This window comes from Suncus etruscus, chromosome 2, assembly GCF_024139225.1.
Source record: "Suncus etruscus isolate mSunEtr1 chromosome 2, mSunEtr1.pri.cur, whole genome shotgun sequence".
NCBI lineage: Eukaryota > Metazoa > Chordata > Mammalia > Eulipotyphla > Soricidae > Suncus > Suncus etruscus.
In genome coordinates, this window is record NC_064849.1 from 129,566,326 (window position 1) to 129,585,513 (window position 19,188).

General features: G+C 40.1%; 1 protein-coding gene and 1 non-coding gene across 2 annotated transcripts in view; both read left to right on the top strand.

Moving 5' to 3' along the window:
• Window positions 1–19,188, top strand: part of FCHO2 (FCH and mu domain containing endocytic adaptor 2) — a 93,514-nt gene that overhangs the window by 15,749 nt on the left and 58,577 nt on the right. The window contains exons 2-6 of the mRNA XM_049768836.1: window positions 3,538–3,629; window positions 5,260–5,334; window positions 8,329–8,470; window positions 8,558–8,710; window positions 12,988–13,092. Coding sequence (XP_049624793.1) covers window positions 3,538–3,629; window positions 5,260–5,334; window positions 8,329–8,470; window positions 8,558–8,710; window positions 12,988–13,092 — 567 coding nt within the window. The remainder of the gene's footprint in view (window positions 1–3,537; window positions 3,630–5,259; window positions 5,335–8,328; window positions 8,471–8,557; window positions 8,711–12,987; window positions 13,093–19,188) is intronic.
• On the top strand, window positions 12,734–12,840 carry LOC126003230 (U6 spliceosomal RNA). Its single transcript, XR_007493763.1, has one exon. It is a non-coding gene; the product is annotated as a U6 spliceosomal RNA (small nuclear RNA).

The following is a 19,188-nucleotide window of genomic DNA, read 5'->3' on the forward strand; positions in this document are numbered from 1 at the left end:
TTTTTTAAATAATACTCAGAAGCCTGTTTTGTGTGTGTGTGTGTGTGTGTGTGTGTGTGTTTACTGCATTCATTTAAAGAAAATGGTTGCATTTCATTGTAGAATATCCTGTTATTTATTTACTAATAATGTTAATGTCTTAGAGTTGTTTCATGATTATAGAGAGCACTGCAATAACTTTTCCCACATTTTCTGTGCCAGACTTCTAAAAGTAGAATTGGTGAATCAAAGGGCATGCATCTAGTTTTAGTAAAATTTTTGAAGACCTGAGAGCCTTAGTTGTAATTTTACTTGATAATAAAGCCTGTTATCAATATATATATATATATATATTTGTATTTAGCCAAGGAAAAGGAAGTTATGCTTACTTTCATTAATAGCAAATAAAATATTTTTGAGTTGAAAATAATAGGATCTTATTTACTTCAAATGCTAGGGTCATAAAATAGTTAAATGTAATTCAGAAATATCTTTAATCTCCTTAGAAATATGTCATTTTTATTTCTCTAATAAACTAGTTTCTTGCTATATTAGCTGACAAAGTTTATTAATGATTTTTTTTCCAACAGAACTGGAAGTTTTTCTGTTTCCTGTTTTTGGCCAACAGGAAGAGTTAGGCTCCAGATTATGTAATACTTGCTTACAATCATCGCTTTTTATTTTCAACAAGTATATTTAGTTTTCATTATTTCATTTTTATTGAAGAAAAATGTTAACTGAAAAATCTTACTATTTTGTGTCTAATATTTACCTAGTTTCTTGTGTGACTTGCAATTTTTTGGGCACTTATTGGCTTAAATAGCTAAAGGTTTTCGAGGATTGTTCTGTCTGGGTCTAATTCTCATTAGTTTCTTTTGTTAAAACTTTACATCCTTTCTCACTTCTCAATTTTATTAAATGACTTATTTGCAACTATAAAGTGTTTGTGGTTTTCAGCATATAATCATGTGATTAGTAATATGTCGTCTTGACTCAAGATTTTATAGTTATTTTTTTCCCTACCGTCCTCTGTAGTGCTCAGAGGTTACTCCTGGCTTGGTACTTAGGGGAACCTAAGTAGGACATTCATTCTCTTATAGGCAAAGCCTGTCTTCCAGCTGATTTCTTCCAGCTTGGTAAAGCCTTTCTGACCCAAGATTTACGGTTTGTGTGTGTTTTGGGGGGCAGGATGTGTTGTAGATTTGGAGCCACATTAGTGTACTGCAGGGGCTATTCCTAATTCTGCTCAGAATTGGTACTTGGTACCATTTGTGGGTGCTGGGGATTTAAACCAGGTTTATGGTCACAGCTGCTGGCAAGTAAAGCTTATTTTGTTTTGTTTTTGTTTTTGGGCCACACCCGGCAGTGCTCTGGAGTTACTCCTGGCTTTACTCTCAGAAATCGCTCCTGGCAGGGGCCGGGTAGGTGGCGCTGGAGGTAAGGTGTCTGCCTTGCAAGCGCTAGCCAAGGAAGGACCGCGGTTCGATCCCCCGGCGTCCCATATGGTCCCCCCCAAGCCAGGGGCGATTTCTGAGCACATAGCCAGGAGTAACCCCTGAGCGTCAAACGGGTGTGGCCCAAAAACCAAAAAAAAAAAAAAAAAAAAAAAAAAAAAAAAAAAAAAAGAAATCGCTCCTGGCAGGCTTGGAGGACCATTTGGGATGCTGGGGATTGATCCTGGGTTGACCAGGTTCAACTGTCCTACCTGCTGTGATTTTGCTCCTTCCCCTGTATCTTTATTTATTTATTTATTTTTTTGGTTTTTGGGTCACACCCGGCAGTGCTCAGGGGTTATTCCTGGCTCCAGGCTCAGAAATTGCTCCTGGCAGGCACGGGGGGACCATATGGGATGCCGGGATTCGAACCGATGACCTCCTGCATGAAAGGCAAACGCTTTACCTCCATGCTATCTCTCCGGCCCCTTTATTTTTTTTTTACCCCCCCTGTATCTTTCTGGCTCCTGATGATTATTTTCCACTGGTAGGTGTGGCCCACAAACTAAAACAAACAAACAAACAAACATAATTTAGGGGTGGGTTTTTGTTTTGTTTTGTGTTTTTTTGGGGTCACACCCGGCACAAGGGAACATATGGGATGCCAGGATTTGAACCAGATTCGAACCACCATCTGTCCTGGATCAGCTGAGTGCAAGGCAAAAGCCCACCACTGTGCTATATCTCAAACCCCTAGGTTTTTTTTTTGTTTGTTTGATTTTTTTTTGGGGGGGGTCATACCCAGCAGCACTCAGGGGTTACTCCTGGCTCTATGCTCAGAAATCGCTCCTGGCAGGCTCGGGGAATCATATGGGATGGCGGGATTCGAAACCACCATTCTTCTGTATGCAAGGCAAATGCCTTAACCTCCATACTATCTCTCCGGCCTCCGGTTTTCTTTTTTTTTTTTTGTGTGTGTGTGTGTGGCCACATTTGTGCCTAGTTTGAGCACTCAGGGATTACCTCTGGCTCTGCAATCAGGGTTTATTCTAGTGAGTTTCTTCTGGTGGGGCACAATATAGGGTGCTGGAGATAAAACCCAGGTGAGCTGCTTGCAAAGAAAGCACCCTACTTGCTGTGCTATCATTCCAACCTTTTGATTCTTTTTTTTTTTTCCGGTTTTTCGGGCCACACCCTTTTGATGCTCCGGGGTTACTCCTGGCTAAACGCTCAGAAATTGCCCCTGGCTTGGGGGGGACCATATGGGACGCTGGGGATTGAACCGCAGTCCTTCCTTGGCTAGCGCTTGCAAGGCAGACACCTTACCTCTAGCGCCACCTCACCTGCTACAACCCTTTGATTCTTAAGAACAGATTTAAGATTTACATAACCAGTAGTTCCACAGTATTTATTTAAAAGAATTAAAATCAGGGGCCGAAGAGATAGCATGGAGGTAAGGCATTTGCCTTGCATGCAGAGGATGGTGGTTCGAATCCCAGCATCCCATATGGTCCCCTGCCAGGAGTGATATCTGAGCGTAGAGCCAGAAGTCACCTGAGAACTGCTGGGTGTGACCCCAAAACCAAAAAAAAAAAGAATTAAAATTAGATTTGGTAATATATTACAGTTTTTATCTTTCTTGAATTTATCTGTATTTTTTTTTTTTTTTGGGCCACACCTGGGGGTGCTCAAGGGTTACTCCTGGCTGTCTGCTCAGAAATAGCTCCTGGCAGGCACAGGGGACCATATGGGACACTGGGATTCGAACCAACCACCTTTGGTCCTGGATTGGCTGCTTGCAAGGCAAACACCACTGTGCTATCTCTCCGGGCCCTGTATTCTTAAAATTTTACCCTATTGTCATTTTATCCATATGTATGGTTATAGAGTATATGTATATTTGTGAGGTTATGTAAGTCTTATAATCACACATGATACAAATAGATTACACATTAATAATCATAAATTTTTATCAAGTTACATTTGTTCCTTTTATTTAACTTAAGTTTATAAATGGGTGACAATGCTTAAAGAAAAACAAATATTGTAAGTAGTTAATGTAGTTAATGTGGGGTTATTTGTAAGTTATTTCTTTTATTTAACTAAAAATATTTTTAACTTTTAGGGTGAAAAAAATAGTGGCTTTGATGTTCTTTACCATAATATGAAACATGGACAGATATCGACAAAAGAACTAGCTGATTTTGTAAGAGAAAGGTATGTATTTTTTAATAAGTGTAAAAATTCACTATAAAGTTAAATTTTAGAATATAAGTAATACATATCAGTTTTTTTTTTTTTTTTTTTTTTTTTGGTTTTTGGGCCACACCCAGTGGTGCTCAGGGGTTACTCCTGGCTGTCTGCTCAGAAATAGCTCCTGGCAGGCACGGGGGACCATATGGGACACCGGGATTCGAACCAACCACCTTTGGTCCTGGATCGGCTGCTGTGCTATCTCTCCGGGCCCACGTAATCAGTTTTTTAAAGTACAATGAATACTTTAAAGGAGTAACAATCATTTACATACTGAGGATTGTTAAACAGTGGTTTCAAGTGATGCTCAGGTGTTACTCCTGGCGATGTGCTCAGCAATTGCTCCTGGCTTGGGGGACCATATGGGACACGGGGATCTAACCCAGGTGTGTCCTGGGTCAGTGCATACAAGGCAAATACCCTACTGCTGTGCTATCGCTTTGGCCCCCTCCTTGGTAATTTTTATTGAACATAGTTAAGATCTTTAACTTGATAATATGAGACTTTTGCTTTTAGCTATATGGTAATTCTTTGTTTTCTTTCACTTATCTCACATCTGTAAGTCTAGATATTTGTCTTGATTGTGGGATTATAGTGTAAAATACAGCTTCTAATTTTAGGAGCTTACAAATTGGTAGGAACATTGAGTAGATTATTTCATGTAATACTAATTCTCTTCTGATGTTTACCCCTCTACATTTTTGGGGGGATGTAGCAGTTCTTAGGGCTTCACTTCTCTACTTTTTTTTTTTTTTGACAGGAACATGTAAAGTTCACATCTTTACTTTAAATTTTGTTTTGTTTCATGGCCACACCCATCAAGGCTCAGGACTTATTCCTGGCTCTGTGCTCAGGGTTCTCTCCTAGTGGGCTCAGGGGACAATGTGGGGTGCCAGGGATCAAATCTTGGTTGACTGTGTGTGCTATTGCTCCAGCTCTTCACCTCTCTACTTTTAAGGGGGAGTCTCAGTGTCATAAGGGCTTTTGTATAACACTATTTCTTCTGGCTTCTGCATCAACGTTGGCAGAAATTGTAGAAAGAAAGCAGGAACCCCAGAACTCTTATCTCCTTGCATGTTCTTTAGCCTTGGCATGACTCCTAGCCTTTCTTTGCCCTGGACTTCTATAGTACTGTATTCCAGACTGATTCAGATGACTTTCCACCTACAATGAATTGAGGGCTCCTTTTTTGTTTCGTTTTGTTTTGGGGCCATACCTAATAATGCGTAGGGCTTACTCCTGGCTCCGATCAGAAATCACTACTGGCATAGGATCAAATCCTTTTTGGCTGCTTGCATGGCAAATGACCACTTCTTTAAATATAGTAAAAATAGGCTAGAAATTCAAGACCACTTACCTACTCACTTAATTTTATTTTTGGATTTTTTGGACTACACCTGGCAGTATTCTAGGAATTGGACACTAATCTATACCTCCTGCATATAAAGCAGGTACTCCAGTTTGTCTTTTCAACTCCTTAATTAATTTTAGCAAATGACTTGGTTATCTTTTTGTCCCTGTACTTTAATTGATAATTTGTGTGTATGTGGTTATCAAGTAAAGGATAATAGTATATGGAAATTTGCTTTTACAGAGCTACAATAGAAGAGGCGTACTCCAGGTCAATGACGAAGCTAGCAAAATCTGCAAGCAATTGTTCACAGCTTGGGTGAGTTGATTTCTTTGAGGATCTCTTTTCAGCCATTGATTTAGGTAAAGTACGTATGTTTATTAAATTTCTATTGAGAAAATAGTAAGTCATAAATAGCTTATCTAGTAAATATAATCTTACCTAAAATGTGTCTAATGTGAGGTTTTTTTGACTGATAGAAATATAATTGAACTAGTTAATTCAATGAATACAAAGTAATAAAACAGATTTTCCCTTTTAGTTAAGCAGAGTCACAGGTAGCTTTTAGAGTTCTATCTTTTGCATGCTGTTCTAGTTTATTACATTTCATTTAAATTATGATGATTAGTAATCCTTAGAAACTCACTAAAATTAATTTTATTGTAGACTGTAGAGATAATACAATAGGTAGGGTGTTTGCCTTGCATGATGAGCTCAATCCCTGGCACCCTATGTGGTCCTTCAAACCCATCTTGAGAGCCAGGCATGAGCATTGCTGTGTGTGGCCCCCAAATAAAACGAAACAGAAATTAATTTTATAAAAATGCTGAAATATATATAATAATATATAAATATATAATGATAGTCTTGCATAGACACCAAACCTTTTTCCCCTCCCTCCCTCCCTCCTTCCCTCCCTCCCTCCCCCCTCCCTCCCCCTTCCTTCCTCCCTCCCTCCCTCCACCCTTCCTTCCTTCCTTCCTCCCTTCCTTCCTCCCTCCCTCCCTCCCTCCCCCCTCTCCCCTCTCCCCTCCCCCTCCTTCCCTCCTCTCCCCCCTTCCTTCCCTCCCCTTTCCCTCCCTCCCTCCCTCCTTCCTTCCTTCCTTCCTTCCTTCCTTCCTTCCTTCCTTCCTTCCTTCCTTCCTTCCTTCCTTCCTTCCTTCCTTCCTTCCTTCCTTCCTTCCTTCCTTCCTTCCGTCTTCTCTCCCTCCTACCCTCCATTCATTTTTGTTTTTTTGTGCCACACCTGGTGTTGCTCAGGGGTTACTCCTGGCTCTGCACTCATAAATAAATAAATAAATAAATAAATAAATAAATAAATAACTTGTGATAGGCTCAGGGGACAAGATGGGATGTCAGGTATCGGACCCTAGTCTGTTGTGTGCAAGGCAAATGCCCTACCCACTATACTATCACTCTGACACCCTAAACATTGCTCTTAAAATTGTTTTTTTTTTTATATCTTATTTAAACACCTTGATTACAAACATGATTGTGGTTGGGTTTCAGTCATGTAAAGAACACTTCCCATCACTAGCACAACATTCCCATCACCAATGTCCCAAATCTCCCTCCTCTTCACCCCACCCCTTAAAATTGTTTTTGAGGGTGCTGGAGTGATAGCACAGTGGTAGAGCGTTTGCCTTGCATGCGGCCAACCCAGGATAGACCTGGGTTCGATCCCCGCCATCCCATATGGCCCCCTGAACCTGCCAGGAGTGATTTCTGAGCGCAGAGCAAGGAGTAATCCTTGAGTGCTGCTGGGTGTGGGCCAAACCCTCCCCCCCAAAAAAAAGTTTTGAGGGGTTAGAGTGATAGCACAGCAGGTAGGTGTTGAATGTGGCTGATTTGGGATCTATTCCTGGCATCCCATATGGTCCCCTGAGTCTGCCAGGTGTGATTTCTGAGTGCAGATTCAGGAGTAGCCACTGAGATCTACTGGATGTGGCCGCAAAACAAAATAAAAAATTGGCTGTGAAAGAAATTTGTTCTTTGATATAAGAATGTTAAACAGTATATTTGAAATGAATTATGCTTGTAGTCAAACAATGCTGGAAAGAAGTAATTATATATAAGCTTATTGGTTTTTTTGTTTGTTTGTTTGTTTTGGGGCACACCCAGTGGTGCTCTTGAGCTACTCCTGGTTCTGTGTTTGAGAGTTATTCCTAGCAGTGCTTAGGGAATTATGCAGTGCCAGGCCGTGGCATGCAAGACATGTACTCAGCCTATTGAGCTATCACTTCGGGTTTGTATACAGATTTAAGCTGTAATAAGTGGAGTGAGTACTTAATTTAATTTTATTATGTAAAATTTGTGAAATGTGGGGCTGAAGAGATAGCATGGAGGTAAGGCATTTGCCTTGTATGCAAAAGGACGGTGGTTCGAATCCAGGCATCCCATATGGTCCCCCGAGCCTGCCAGGAGCGATTTCTGAGCATAGAGCCAGGAGTAACCCCTGAGCGCTGCCGGGTGTGACCCAAAAACCAAAATAAAATAAAATAAAATAATTTGTGAAATGTATTATTATATTTCATGGGGCAAGAGAGAGTACAGTGTGTAAGGTGCTTGCCCCAAATTGGCTAACCCAGGTTCAATCCCCAGCACTGTATATGATCCCACAAACCCACCAGGAGTGATACCTTTGTGTAAAGCAAAATCGAGTATGACCTGAAAACAAACAAAAGTTCAGAAAATGATATGATTTTAGAAGATCTTTGATAAGGAGTCGACCCATTTTTGTATACCAGAGGTAAAAAAATATTTAATATGAAAAATTAAGGGCTGGCATGATAGCACAGCAGTAGGGCATTTGCCTTGTACACTGACGACCCGGGATGGACCTGGGTTCAATCCCCAGCATTTCATATGATCCTCTGAGCCTTCCAAGAGCATTTCTGAACACAGAGCCCAAAATCCAAAAACCCCCAAACTGAAAACAACAACAACAACAACAACAACAACAACACCATAGTTATTTAAGAACCAGTGAGATAGCATGGCAGGAAAGGCACTTGCCTTGCACCTGACTTATCTGGGTTTGTTCTCCAGTATCACATAGGCCCACCAAGCCCTGCCAGGAACAGTCCCTGAGTACAGAATCAGGAGTAAGCCTTGAGCACAACAACTAAACAACCAAACCAAAAATGAAAAAATTAGTGATGTCTTCTAATTTCTTCTTTTGCTTAGCTAACTTGCTGAATATAACAATTTTTTTCTTTGGTTCTGTATTAGTGCCTTAAAAGTGTTTCTTTTAGTAAATTATTATTTTTTTTTTTTTTAGTAAATTATTCTTACGTTTTTTTTTCTCTTTAGAACATTTGCACCAGTGTGGGATGTGTTCAAAACATCTACAGAGAAATTAGCAAATTGTCACTTAGATCTTGTTAGAAAATTACAAGAATTAATAAAAGAAGTTCAGAAATATGGCGAAGAACAAGTAAAGTCCCATAAAAAGGTATCTTCTTTGTTAAAGGATTAATTGATTCAAAATTGAGTGTTTTAAAAGTTTAATTATTTTGGTGATTTATTTTCTATGAAACAGACTAAAGAAGAAGTTGCAGGAACTCTGGAAGCTGTTCAAGCTATTCAGACCATAACTCAGACCCTCCAGAAATCCAAAGAAAATTACAATGCCAAGTGTGTAGAGCAAGAACGTTTGAAAAAGGAAGGAGCTACACAAAGAGAAATAGAAAAGGTAATTGTAATAAAGTAATAATCTTTATGGTTTCAAAGAACTTTATGTACAAGACTGTATCTAATCTTCAAACTCTTCAGAATGATCTCCTATTTAAGACATAAATATCATGCTTCTTCGTATTAGTAATATATCTAAGTGAAACAGGTAGGTTTCAGAATATATAGGGTTAATAGATTAGCCAAGACAAAAAAAGGAATAATTTCTCTATTTCAGTGATATATTTACAGAACATTTTTATAACATTGAATTATTTCTTGGTGTAAGGTTTAGAATGAGGTGAGTCTTTTTGAAATAAGACTTTGATATTTTTGAGGGGCTGGAGCAGAAGGTGCACAGCAGTAAGGCGTTTGCCTTAGACGCAGAAGGACTGTGATTTGAATCCCGGCATCCCATATGGTCCCCTGAGCCTGCCAGGAGCGATTTCTGAGCATAGAGCCAGGAGTAACCCCTGAGTGCTGCCGGGTGTGACCCAAAAACGAAAAATAAAAAGACTGATATTTTTGAAAGACATACATATTTGTTGATAACTTTGAAATATCTGTTGTGGATGATATTGCTGATTTGGAACAAATTTCCATAGTATTGTGGTAAACCACAATCCTTTCACCCAATTTCATATGTTCTCTCCCCCCCCTTTTAAAACAGTTTAAACTAACCACTCACTTATTTGATGTGGTTCATCTCATTTAGGAATAAGCCATAAGGAATGATAATTTTAAAAGTCTTTTAAGTGTGTTTGAAATACCATTAGAAACAAATTATAACTATATTGCAATTAAAATTTATAAAGATGTCTATGGGAAAATACTAGAAAAGAATATGGATAAATCAAAACAGCTGATGCAGTTTGAATAATATAGTTTTTATTTTAATATTTGTAATTAAAAGTTGAGAGGGGAAAGGCCCTGAGAGACTACAGTAGGGCAGGTTATTTGCTTTAGATGTGCCCGACCTGGGTTTAATTCCTGGCAGTGCATTAGTCTCTCAGGCCTTGAGGAGTGCTTTCTTTTTTTTTTTTTTTTTTTTTTTTTGTTTTTGAGCCACACCCAGCGTTGCTCAGGGGTTACTCCTGGCTGTCTGCTCAGAAATAGCTCCTGGCAGGCACGGGGGACCATATGAGACCCCGGGATTTGAACCGATCACCTTTGGTCCTGGATCAGCTGCTTGCAAGGCAAACACCGCTGTGCTATCTCTCCGGCCCGAGGAGTGCTTTCTTGAGTGCAGAGTCTGGAGTATTTCACAATCATCACTGGGGGTGTCTCCAAAACAAAAGCCCTCAAATTGAGGCACAGTAAGTTCACAATTTTTATATTGTACTCCAGAAGCAGCAATTATGAATAAAATATAAAAGGAAAAATAAGCCAAAGTAAGAGGTTCCAGAAAGAAGAATATTAATTTTTGTGACTCAAAAATGAAATATCCAGAACCCTGGGCAAGAGAGAGAGAGCACAACAGTTAGGACGTTTGTCTTGCATTCTTTCATGTGATCTTCCCGGGTTTGATTGCATGTCATATGGTTCCTTAAGAACCATCAGGAATGATCCCTGAACACAAATTTTTTTTGTTTTGTTTTGTTTTTTTTTTGGTTTTTGGGCCACACCCGGCGATGCTCAGGGGTTACTCCTGGCTGTCTGCTCAGAAATATCTCCTGGCAGGCACAGGGGACCATATGGGACACCGGGATTCGAACCAACCACCTTTGGTCCTGGATTGGCTGCTTGCAAGGCAAACGCCACTGTGCTATCTCTTCGGGCCGTGTTTCAAATTTTTATTCTTTTTTTTTTTTTTGGTTTTTGGGACACACCCATGTGACCCTCAGGGGTTACTCCTGGCTATGCGCTCAGAAATTTGCCCCTGGCTTGGGGGGACCATATGGGACACGGAGGATCGAACCGCGGTCTCTCCTACGCTAGGGCTTGCAAGGCAGACACCTTACCTCTAGCGCCACCTTACCAGCCCTCAAATTTTTATTCTTAGACTCCTGGACATAACTGGTTATAATTACATTTTGACTATGTTTGACTTTGTATAAATTTCTTTCTTTTCTTAGATTAGTCCTTAGTATCTCCTAGCAACACTTTTACTCATCTTAGTTATTACTTATTGCGTCTTCCAAAGCCATGATTTTAAACATTTTTATTTATCTGAAGCTGCTACTGCTAACCTATTTAGTAGACCATCTCTTAGGTGGTCAAGAATTCCATCTTCAGAAAAGCATAATTTTGTTTTTGATCTTATTTAAATTCCTGTCTGCGAGGATGCCCCCAGCAGTGTACAGGGACTACCATGGTTCTATGCTCAGAACTTCCTGTGGTTAGCTCTTAATGGGAATTGAACTGTGTTTAGTCACATGCAAGACAAGTACCTTCGCTCTTATGCTATCTTTCTGGCCCCAGTCTTCTATAAATTCTGTTTTTGCTTTTGGGCCACACCTCGTGATTATTTGGGGGTACTCATGACTCTGCACTCAAATTACTGCTGGCAGTGCTCAATATTCTGGGGATTCAACTTGGGTTGGTTGCGTGCAAGGCAAGCACTCTATCCACTATACCATTGCTCTGGCTCTTTAAATTTGTACTTTAATACTGACATTAATCAGAAATGTCAGATATCCAAATTGATCAGTTTCTTTTCTTTTTTTTTCTTTTGGTTTTGGAGCCACACCCGGTGACATTCAGAGGTTACTCCTGGCTATGTACTCAGAAATCACTCCTGGCTTGGGGGACCATATGGGGCGCTGGGGGATCGAACCATGGTCCGTCCTTAGCGCACGCAAGGCAGACACCTTACCGCTTGTGCCACTGCTCTGGCCCTAAGAAATAGTCAAGTTTCTTAATCATATGTCTGCCCTAACCTACAAGTACACATATTTTTCCCATTCTCAAATGTCAATCTTTTGTAGAAGTGGACCAATTCTTAGTTGCTGCTTCTGTATGTTATATTCTTTTAGTTAAGCCTTTGAGAGAAATTTATAATCCTCACTGCCTCATATTGAATGTATTTTACTTCTAAAAATGTTAAATCTTTTTTTAACTTTGGCTGGCTTTAATAATTAATCATATTCATTAGAATATGTCCATGTTGTGGGAGAATGGGAGACTCACAAGGATATAAAAGTGTATAATATGTTCTCATAGTGCTGTTACATTTTTATACATTGAATTCTCTTTAATGTGTATCTGGATCATTATAATGTGGTTTTAAGGCCTTCCTCTGGGAGCCCAGTTCATGGCTCAGTACCAGAAAGCACCTGCCTTACAAATATGAGGCTGTGAATTTGATCTCCAGTGCTGCCTGCTTGCCCAGATTGTAGTTCTTGGTGGCTATGCTGTCTGGGACTCCTGGCACCCAGACACAGTGTGTGATCCTCCAGTGCATCATAGCCAGAAATGTGTGAGCACAAGTCACAAATGTTGTGACTTCCCAGTGGCCACCATAGCCAAAGATGAGCAGGTGCTAAGGTCACATGTGTAATCTTTGTTGCTCATGCCCAATAGTTACAATGTGCAAGAGCTTCACAGCTAAAGGGGTACAATACCTGGAAAGTACCGTGTATGAGTACCATAGCCAGATGTGTGGCACCCAGTAAGCATGATAGCTAAGTGTGCAAAGTGTGTGTGACCCTGGTCATTACAGTACCACCAACAAGAGGAAGGGAAGAGGATGGAGGGGAAAAAAGATAAAACTTATCTCAGGGGCCAGAGCGATATTATGGCAGTAGGTCATTTGGCTTGCACGCAGACAACCTGGGACGGACACGTGTTCAATCCCTGGCATCCCATATGGTCTCCTGAGCCTGCCTGGATCGACTTCTGAGCGCTACTGGGTGTGGCCCAAAATTAAAAAAAAAAAAGTGAGAACAAAAGTGAGAATATTTTCAAGTACTTAAAAAATAAAAATGTATCCTAATTTACCCTGAAAGATTAGCATAGTCTTGTAAGATGAGAAATAGATTTAGCACCAGTTGTCTGTGTTATCATCTTATATAACAGAAATATTGCTAAGAAAACTTGAAGTATTGTGCTCATTTCGACAGCACAGAGACTAAAATTGGAACGATACAGAGAAGATGAGCGTGGCCCCTGCGCAAGGATGACACGCAAATTTGTGAAGTGTTCCATATTTAGAAAAAAAACTTGAAGTATTGAAATTTGTTATTTTGAATTTATTATTTGTCTTGTTTCTTAAAATGCATTATATTATTTCACAGTAAATTCTACCAGAAAAGAAAAGAGATCATTTGTGAGGTTTAAAATGTTTTTATTTTGTTACAGGCAGCCATTAAATCTAAGAAAGCTACAGATACCTATAAACTTTATGTGGAAAAGTATGCATTAGCAAAAGCTGATTTTGAACAGAAAATGACGGAAACAGCTCAGGTTGGTATTTAAAAATATTAAAAGTGAAATTTAGGCACTGTTGTTTATAATACTGGGTTTATATGTATGTTCTAATACACACCTTCCAACAGAGAGTCTCCTTTTGATCCTCCCTGTCTCACCAGTTTCCCCTCTCACCTCCACCATAAAGTTGGCATTTTTAATTTTATTATTATTATTATTATTTTATTTTTATTTTTGTGTTTGGGTTACACCCGGCAGTGCTCAGGTGTTCCTCTTGGCCCTACGCTCAGAAATCACTCCTGGCAGGCTTGGGGACTATATGGGATGCCGGGATTTGAAACACCATCCTTCTGCATGCAAGGCAACTATGCTATCTCTCTGGCCCCTAATTTTTTTTATTTTTTATTTTATTTTTTTATTTTTTTGCATTTTGGGTCACACCTGGCAGCACTCAGAGGTTACTCCTGGCTCTATGCTCAGAAATCGCCCCTGGAAGGCATGGGGGACCATATGGGATGCCGGGATTCGAACCACCGTCCTTCTGCATTAAAGGCAAAACGCCTTACCCTCCATGCTATCTCTCCGGCCTCATTTCCTTTTTTTTTATTATTATTTTTTAAATAGGTACCATTCCCAGGGGAGTTTGACCCAGTGCAATCTGGCATTGCTCTCCTCTAGTTGAGCCTGAGGGTCCATGTGGACCAAACCTGATAGTGCTGGGGTGGGAGTGGGATTAGCCTCAAGATCTTATTTTTGGAAAGCACACTCTGCTGTGCTCAGAGCTTACTCCTGACTCAGCAGCATTCAGGGATCTCATCTGGTGGGATCAGAACACCATATGGAATGCTGGGGATTTAACCTGATAGGCCTAGTGCTAAGTAAGCTCCCTATTCACTGTACTATCCCTCTGACCCCCAAGACTCAACATCTTACACAGACCAGGCATGCTGCAGGGTCTTTGGAGTTTCTAAAGCTTCAAATTTAAAACAGTATTTCTGTGTACTTATAAGGAGTATATTTTTATGACATAATTTTTCAGTATTAGAATGAGACTCAGTGCCTTGAAATTACCTACCTTGTATTTTAGATTGAGGACCAAGTTTTGGATATTTTATGATAAGCAATTCATTCAGGTAGATCAGAAATGGCTTTTTGTTTTGTTTTGCTTTGGTTTTGGTTTTTGGGTCACACCTGGCAGCACTCGGTTTACTCCTGGCTCTGTGCTCAGAAGTCACTCCTGGCAGGCTCGGAGGACCATATGGGATGCTGAGATTTGAACCAGGGTCCATCCTGTGTTGGCCATGTGCAAGGCCTTACCGCTATGCTATTGCTCCGGCCCCAGAAATGTCTTTTAAAGAGAATGGGGAAAATAAGAACAGTGTTAGATGATGAAAACAGTGCTAATTATTAACTTTTATCAGCTGATTGTTAGTTTTAAAACATTGATTTCTGCATAAGAAGAAAACTTGGGATGGATTTAGTGCTGTGGATGTAGCAGTGAACAAAACAGTAAAGAAAAATACTGCTGTTCTCAGAATTTCCAATTTAGTCAGAGAATATAGTAGAAAGATGTCTGTCTCCCATATGCTTGAGATGAATTACTCTTTTAAAATTTTTTAAAAATTTGTTTATTGGAGCTGGAGCCCAATAATACAGTGGGTAGGGTGCTTGCCCTGCATGTGTCTGACTAGCATTCAATCCTCAGAATCCTGTATAGTCCCATGAGCACCGCCAGAAGTGATTCCTGAATTTGGATTTAGGAGTGATCCCTGAGCATTGCCTGATATGCCCCCATCCTCAACTTAAATTTATAAATAAATGCTGAGTATTAAATCCAGGGTAACCACGCTAAAGGGAAGAGCCAACCTGCTGTATCCAAATGTATCAGAATTTGCTGTAGCCCAAATTTTGAATATTTTAAATTTTAGCTGCCTGTGTCCAAATCAGATAGCATATAGGCAGTTTTGGAAGACCTAAGAAATCTAAGGTTGGGTCGGAGAGATAGCATGGAGGTAGGGCATTTGCCTTGCATGCAGAAGGATGGTGGTTTAAATCCTAGTATTCCTTATGGTCCCCTGAGCCTGCCAAGAGCAATTTCTGAGTGTAGAACTAGGAGTAACTCCTGAGCTCTGCCGGGGGTGACTCCCCTCCCCCCTCCCCCAAAAGAAAGAAATCTAAGGTCTACTGTCCACAAATCTTAAATCTGAAAACCCAAGTTTTTTTTGTTTTAGACTATACCTGGAAGCGCTTTGGGGTTACTCCTGTTCCATGCTCAGAAATTGCTCCTGGGGCCCGGAGAGATAGCACAGCGGCCTTTGCCTTGCAAGCAGCCGAACCAGGACCAAAGGTGGTTGGTTCGAATCCAGTGTCCCATATGGTCCCCTGTGCCTGCCAGGAGCTCTTTCTGAGCGGTCAGCCAGGAGTAACCCCTGAGCAACGCTGGGTGTGACCCAAAAACCAAAAAAGAAAAAAAAGAAAAGAAATTGCTCCTGGGAGCAGAATGATAGCACAGCGGTATGGCGTTTGCTTTGCATGGGGCCAACCCAGGACAGACCCTGGTTTGATTTTCGGCATCCCATGTGGTCTCCCAAGTCCCCCAAGCCTGCCAGGGGGCAATTTCTCAGTGCAGAGCCAGGAGTAGCCCCTGAATGCTGCCGAGTGTGACCCAAAAGTCGAAAGAAAAAAAAAAAAAGTAATTGCTCCTGGTAGGCTCTGGGGGCTGTATAAGATGACCAGTATTGAACCTTGCTCAGCCACTTACAAGGCAAAAGCCCTACCCACAAAAAGCTCCATCCCCAAGGTTTTTTTTTTCTTCCCCATAACTTTGGGTAGTATTAGTATTAGATATTTGTATAGATATTTATTAGTATTAGATAGTATTATAGGATTAGTATTAGCCCTGAGTTAATGTGATATTCATAGACTGAATATCCATGTTTTCTTATTAATGCCATTGGTAGTAGGGTGGCACTGCATATCTTTCTGTTGGTGCTATCAAACTAATGATAACATGGCAGTACCACCATATTAACCTTTATTTACAAAATTGTTTTCTCTTTAAAAATAAAAAATTTAAGATATCACCCTTAGTGGTGATTTGGTGATTTGTGGACTTGGAGATCAAACTTGGTTGCCCCATCCCCTCCACTTGGTTGCCCAGCCCCCCAACTATTCGTCATATGATTTACCATGTGAGCCATATCAGAAAGCCTCTCAAATAAAGAACTTTGAATTCAAAACACCGTTAGAATGAATGTCTATGAGCCTGTATAAAAATAGAACCTTTGGTAGTGCACAAAGACTTGATGATTTGACCTTTGCCTAGGGCAAAGAAGAAGACTCAAGCTCTGAGACACTCTTCAAGGCCAGCTCAGTAGATGAAGAGATGCCGAAACCTAAGCAGGAAAAGCTAAAGCAGAAAACAAACCAGGAAGTGTAGTATCTTGGCAGCTGGGAAATGGGTGTTTGAAGAAGGTTATAATTGTGTTAAGTGAAGCTTCAATTGTAGTGACTTAAGTTTCAATTTTTAAAAAAGTTTCAATTTCTGTAGTAACAAGTCCTCTTAGATTTCAGCAAGCATTCTTTTGTCTTTCAGTCATTGGAAACACATATAAGGCAGCTATTGTTTTATTTTGCATTAAAATAATTAGTTTTCTTCAAAGAAAATGTTATTTAGTTTGAAAAAACAGTATCAGAATTTGCTAAAATGATGGTTCTTTTGTCAGTTCTTACCTTTCTGTTTCCTTATATCTGTTTCTCATATTTTCCTCTAAATTGGTTTTGTAGTTGTTTTTCCTATTTCCAAGATGGAAACATTTATTGGAGCAGATGTTCAACCGTATTTAAAAAAATTTAATTACTTTTTGGTTCACACATAATGAAGCTCAGGGACTACTCTGGGCTCTGTGGTTGAGGGGTTCTCCCAGAGATGTTCATAGAACCTGTGCTGGCATTGGAACTTAAGCTTCCTGTATTCATGCAAGCATTCAGTCCATTGAACTGTCTCCTCGACCCCAAAATCATACTTTAAATTAAAGAATATGGTGTATAGCAGGCTAGTTAGTGTTTGTGAGCGTTCTCTGTCCTTGTCTCTTTGTTTCTATCACACACACAACAGGATAGGTTATTGTTCATAATAGAAGGTAGGCTTAATTTGTTATTTAGCAGTAAATTCTATTTCATTCCACTTTCCTTTTCCAAGCCAGACACGCTTAAGGAATGCCATTAGGAAACAACATGTCAGGCTAATGAGAATTCAGAGTAGGTGCTTTTACTAGGTTTGTTTACTAGAGAGCAAAAAAAAAAAAAAAAATATCAGGGCCTCAAGAGTAAATAAAGGTTTACTTGGAATTTACTTGGAATATTTAAGTTTTTTTCCTCTGAGTTGAATGTAACATAAGGTAATATTGTGAGACGTCACCTAAATTCTGTTTTTGTTTTGGGGTCACATCTAGAGATATGCAGGGCTTATTTCTGGGTCTGTTTAAGATCCATCCTGGTGGGGTTCAAGGGACCACATAGTGGGCTATCTGATTGAACCCTAGCCAACTGCATGGAAGGCCAGCCAGCACCCTACCCTTAGTATTTTCTCTTTTTTTGCCTCATGTAATTTTTTTCTTTTGTTTAAAATTTTATTTATTCATTGCTATAGTAATGGAAAATTTTAAATTTATTATCATATATTTTTTTTACAGTCAGCTAATGATATCTGAAAACTTGAAATAAGATTTTTATTTTAAACAAAGAATTTGAGAGGGTTAGATAAGCAATATCCTCAGATGAAGGCTTAAAAAAATTTGGGAGGGGAGGGGCTGGAGAGATAGCACAGTGGTAGAGTGTTTGCCTAGCAAACAGCCGATACAGGATGGATGGTGGTTCGAATCCCTGCATCCCATATGGTCCCTCATGCCTGCCAAGAGCGATTTGGTTTTGTTTGTTTGTTTGTTTGTTTTTGGGTCACACCCAGCAATGCTCAGGAGTTACTCCTGGTCCTATGCTCAGAAATCGCTCCTGGGATTCGAACCACCATCCTTCTGCATGCAAGGTAAATGCTCTATCTCCATGCCATCTCTCCGGCCTGGCCAGGAGCAATTTCTGAGCACAGAGCCAGGAGTAACCCCTGAGTGCTGCTAGGTGTGGCCCCAAAACAAAAACAAAACAAAAATACCCACCTTAGGTTGGGTATTCAAGTGTTACTCCTGATACTGCTCAGAAATCAATCACTCCTGGAAGTGCTCAGGATCCTGAGAGATCAAATCCTGGTCAGCTGTGGTGTGTAGAGCCATCTACTCTCTCTGGTCCAGATTAGAGAGTTTTTAATGTATCTTTATAGTGGCTGGCATGACTTTGGCTTTTTAAAAATGACTATAGTAATACATATTGACACAACAATTTTAAGTTTCAAGGAAAAACATCCAGCTCACTGATTCAGGAAAGTTTGTGTTAATATTCAGAAACAAGACTATTCCCATTACTAAGTTGTTAACTAATTACCAATTGTGAATAATGAAGATATTTATCAGTATACCACTTAATGAAAAAATAAGCTCTTTTTTTTTTTTTTTTTTTTTTTGGTTTTTGGGCCACACCCGGCGGTGCTCAGGGGTTACTCCTGGCTGTCTGCTCAGAAATAGCTCCTGGCAGGCACGGGGGACCATATGGGACACCGGGATTCGAACCAACCACCTTTGGTCCTGGATAGGCTGTTTGCAAGGCAAATGCTGCTGTGCTATCTCCCCGGGCCCTTAAGCTCATTTTATATACCACATTTGAGTGAGGTTATCCTGTCCTTGTCTTTCTCTTTCTGACTCTCTGTGCTTACCCTGACACCTTTTAGTTTTTCTGTTTGTATTAAAGGACACAATTTTATCTTTTTGTTGTTGTTCTTGGGCTACACTGGTGGTGCTTGCGGCTTACTCCTGACTCTATGGTCAGGAATTATGCCTGGAAGATTTAAGGGTCATCTGAGGTGTTGGGGAATGAGCCCAGGTTGACCATGTGTAAATGTCCTATCTGATGTACTATTGCTCTGACCACAAAATTTCATCCCATTTGATAGCTAATTAGTATTCTATTGTGTATATAGACAACAGTATTCTTTTTTTGTTCGTTTGTTTCCACATCTAACTAGTT